Source organism: Chlorella variabilis (genome assembly GCF_000147415.1).
Source record: "Chlorella variabilis unplaced genomic scaffold CHLNCscaffold_27, whole genome shotgun sequence".
Taxonomy (NCBI): Eukaryota; Viridiplantae; Chlorophyta; class Trebouxiophyceae; order Chlorellales; family Chlorellaceae; genus Chlorella; species Chlorella variabilis.
Window position 1 is genome coordinate 309,826 of NW_005435061.1, and position 2,817 is coordinate 312,642.

Here is a 2,817-nt window from a genome sequence, read left to right on the forward strand (position 1 = left end):
GCCGTGGTGCTATCAGCGGGCATGGGCTGAGCTTCTGTTGCCCCGCTCTGCCCTCGGCGCTGGCGTGCAGGGCCCACAGTGCTGCGAGGAGGTCAAGAAGCCCTCGCCTGCCTCCTTCTTCAAGCCACGCTCCTCTGCGGCCGGGGCCAAGGCAGCGGCGCAGCAGGATGCAGGGACCAGCAAGGAGCAGGGGGCGGCAGAGGTGAAGGCGGAGCCTGGGCTGAAGGAGGAGGAGGGGGCAGCAGGAGCAGCGACGGAAGTAGTGGCGGCAGAGCCAGCCTCTGCATCTGCGGCCATGGTGAAGCAGGAGCAAGAGGGCGAGCAGCGACTGCAGCAGGATGCGGAGGGAGGTGCAGGGCCGGAGCAGCAGCAGCAGGGCGGCGCTGCCGCTGCGGCGGTGAATGCAGACGAGCAGCCGAGGGAACACCAGGCAGCTGGAACCGCGGCAGCGGTGGGCGAGCAGGCGACCGACGCCGCACCTGCCAGCCCCGTGCCGCCGCAGCCGCAGCAAGGGCAGCAGCAGGGCACTCCGCAGAAGCGCAGGCAGCCGGGGAGCGGCGGCGGCAAGGCGAGCGGCGGCGGCAAGGGCGGGTCAGCAAAGAAGGCCAAGCTGCCGGGCCAGAAGGACATCACCCAGTTCTTCAAGAAGTGAGGTCTTTGTAAGCCCATTGCAGACCTGCATGTGCGTCTTCGTTCAGGCCATGTAAAGTCTAGATGGCTCACAGGGGCAAGGCCAAGGCAGCGGGAGGTGCACGGTTGGGTCCTGTGCCAAACTGTGCTGCCGGGATGCCGCAAGACCACGTGTACTTGGGTTACGGGACCGCGGAGGAGGGTGAGAATCGTGCGTTGAATGACGGAGGCACACCAGCGACGAGGACGGGCGGCGCGCCCTGCTCCGCCGCTTTCCATCCCGCCAGCTCTGATACTAGGGCGCTCGGATCGCCGCTGCCCCGCACTACTCGCATTCAATCTTGCTTCCCTAGCATTGTTTGCCTTCCAGCACCCGCCCTAGCCCCGCCAGCACTCCAGTCGAGATGAGCTCGCAACACTTGGACACCTTGAAGGATATCTACACCTCGTTTACGGCTGCCTACATCAAGACGCCCACGAAACTGAAGCTGTTGGACGCCTTCAGCTGCTGCGCACTGGCGACCGCCCTGCTGCAAGTGAGCGCGATCAGGCCCGTGCGGCACGCAAACCGATGCAGGCCGTGTGATGCCGCGCGATCGTAGCGGCCCGCCCCGCTCCGCCGCCGCCCACCCTGCCCCGCCCACCCTATCCCGCCACCGCTCAACAGCCTTCCGTGTTGCCTGCTGCCCCTCCCTGGCCCCCCTGCTGCAGTTTGTGTATGCCAAGGCGGTGGGCACCTTCCCCTTCAACGCCTTCCTGGCCGGCTTCTTCTGCTGCGTGGGCTCGTTTGTGCTCACGCTCAGCCTGCGCATGAAGGTCAGCGAGAGCGGCGGCGCGACCGCGGCGCAGGAGTTTGGCGGCTACGCGCTGGCAATGTGCACGCTGTTCATCGCCTCCTGGAACTACATCGGCTGAGCCAGGGCAGCTGACCCGCGGCGCTGGTGCTCTCACCAAGCCGAGATCAATGCTTGGCTGCTTGCGTGATCACTACGCCATGGCCTGTTTTTTCTCCTTTTGCCTCCCACTTTCAGCTTTGCTCCTCCTTGTTTCCTGCTGTTCCTCGTTGCTGCTGCTGTAAACCGACTGCTCTTGCGCTGCCGCTCAGAAGTGCTTTCTTGCAGCAAAAGAGGTGCAGAGGTGGGTATGTATCTCAAGGCTTCGAGCCATGCATGGCGACAGCAACGGGGGAAGCGGTGCAAGGGAGGCTACTGTACACAGTGCTGGGCAGGCCCACGGGGGGAACAGTGAGGTGCAACGTCACAGGGAGGGGGGCCACCTGCACGAGGCGGCTAGCGGCGGCGGCGCCCGGAGGGAGCGGCGGGGGCTGCGTCCCACAGCTCCTGTCGCGGCAGGGCAGCGCTGATCTGCGCTTCACGCCACGAGCCCGCAGCTCACGCCTCCAGCCCGCAGCAGCTTTGCTAGCTGGCTCACGCGATGGAGGCCACGGCCTTGGCGGCTGCATCGTCCAGATCTGACCCCGAGATGAGGTTCATGCCGCTGCCCGCCAGGATCTCCTTGCCCCGCTCCACGTTGGTGCCCTCCAGCCGCACGATGAGCGGCACCTGGACGCCCACCTGCACGGTACGGGCGGTACGGGCAGCGGATGCGTGTTGGAGGGGGAACGGGAGGCAAGCGGGCGGCAGCGGTTAGGGCACCCAGCCCCGCCCAACGCTGCCCCCATTAGTGTGCACCTCAGCCAGCAGGCCTTGGCCCTGGGCCGCAACACGCCCCTACCCCCCCCCACCCGCCCACCACCACACACACACACACACAGGCAGACGCACACACACCACCGCCGCCACACAGCTCCGCGCAGCACCACACGGCGCAGCGCCGCCTCCCCGCGTGCCACGCACCTGCTTGGCGGCGTTGACGATGCCCGAGGCGATGACGTCGCAGCGCATGATGCCGCCAAAGATGTTGACCAGGATGGCCTTGACCTGCAGGGGGGCGAAACCATCAGAGCCGGTCGGATGGGGCTGTGGGAGCCGAGACGACACGGCAAAGCACGCCCGCGCAGGCACCGGCCGGGATGCGACATGCCTGCGCTGCGGCCAACCGAGCAGAGGCGGCATGCCGCGCAGCAACGAATCAAAGTTTTAGAGAGGAAACACGCTTGGCGCGGGGGGAGCGGCGCGCCTCGCCTGCGGGTCGCTGGTGAGGATCTTGAAGGCGGCCACCACCTGT

At 66.8% G+C, this 2,817-nt stretch overlaps 3 protein-coding genes across 3 annotated transcripts in view; 2 read left to right on the forward strand and 1 right to left on the reverse strand.

The window, feature by feature from the left end:
- CHLNCDRAFT_139906 (hypothetical protein) overlaps nt 1-652 on the forward strand; it is a gene marked incomplete at both ends in the record, with an annotated part of 3,270 nt that extends 2,618 nt beyond the window's left edge. Inside the window, one exon of the mRNA XM_005843716.1 lies at nt 71-652. Coding sequence (XP_005843778.1) covers nt 71-652 — 582 coding nt within the window. The remainder of the gene's footprint in view (nt 1-70) is intronic.
- Nucleotides 653-1,061: 409 nt separating this feature from the next.
- CHLNCDRAFT_15005 (hypothetical protein) lies at nt 1,062-1,455 on the forward strand (the record flags this gene model as incomplete). The annotated part of the gene is made up of 2 exons (XM_005843717.1): nt 1,062-1,166; nt 1,342-1,455. Coding segments are annotated over 2 exons (219 nt in total), but the record flags the coding sequence as incomplete, so codon positions are not given.
- Nucleotides 1,456-2,057: 602 nt separating this feature from the next.
- CHLNCDRAFT_139908 (hypothetical protein) overlaps nt 2,058-2,817 on the reverse strand; it is a gene marked incomplete at both ends in the record, with an annotated part of 4,295 nt that continues 3,535 nt past the window's right edge. The window contains 2 exons of the mRNA XM_005843766.1: nt 2,058-2,204; nt 2,487-2,570. Coding sequence (XP_005843828.1) covers nt 2,058-2,204; nt 2,487-2,570 — 231 coding nt within the window. The remainder of the gene's footprint in view (nt 2,205-2,486; nt 2,571-2,817) is intronic.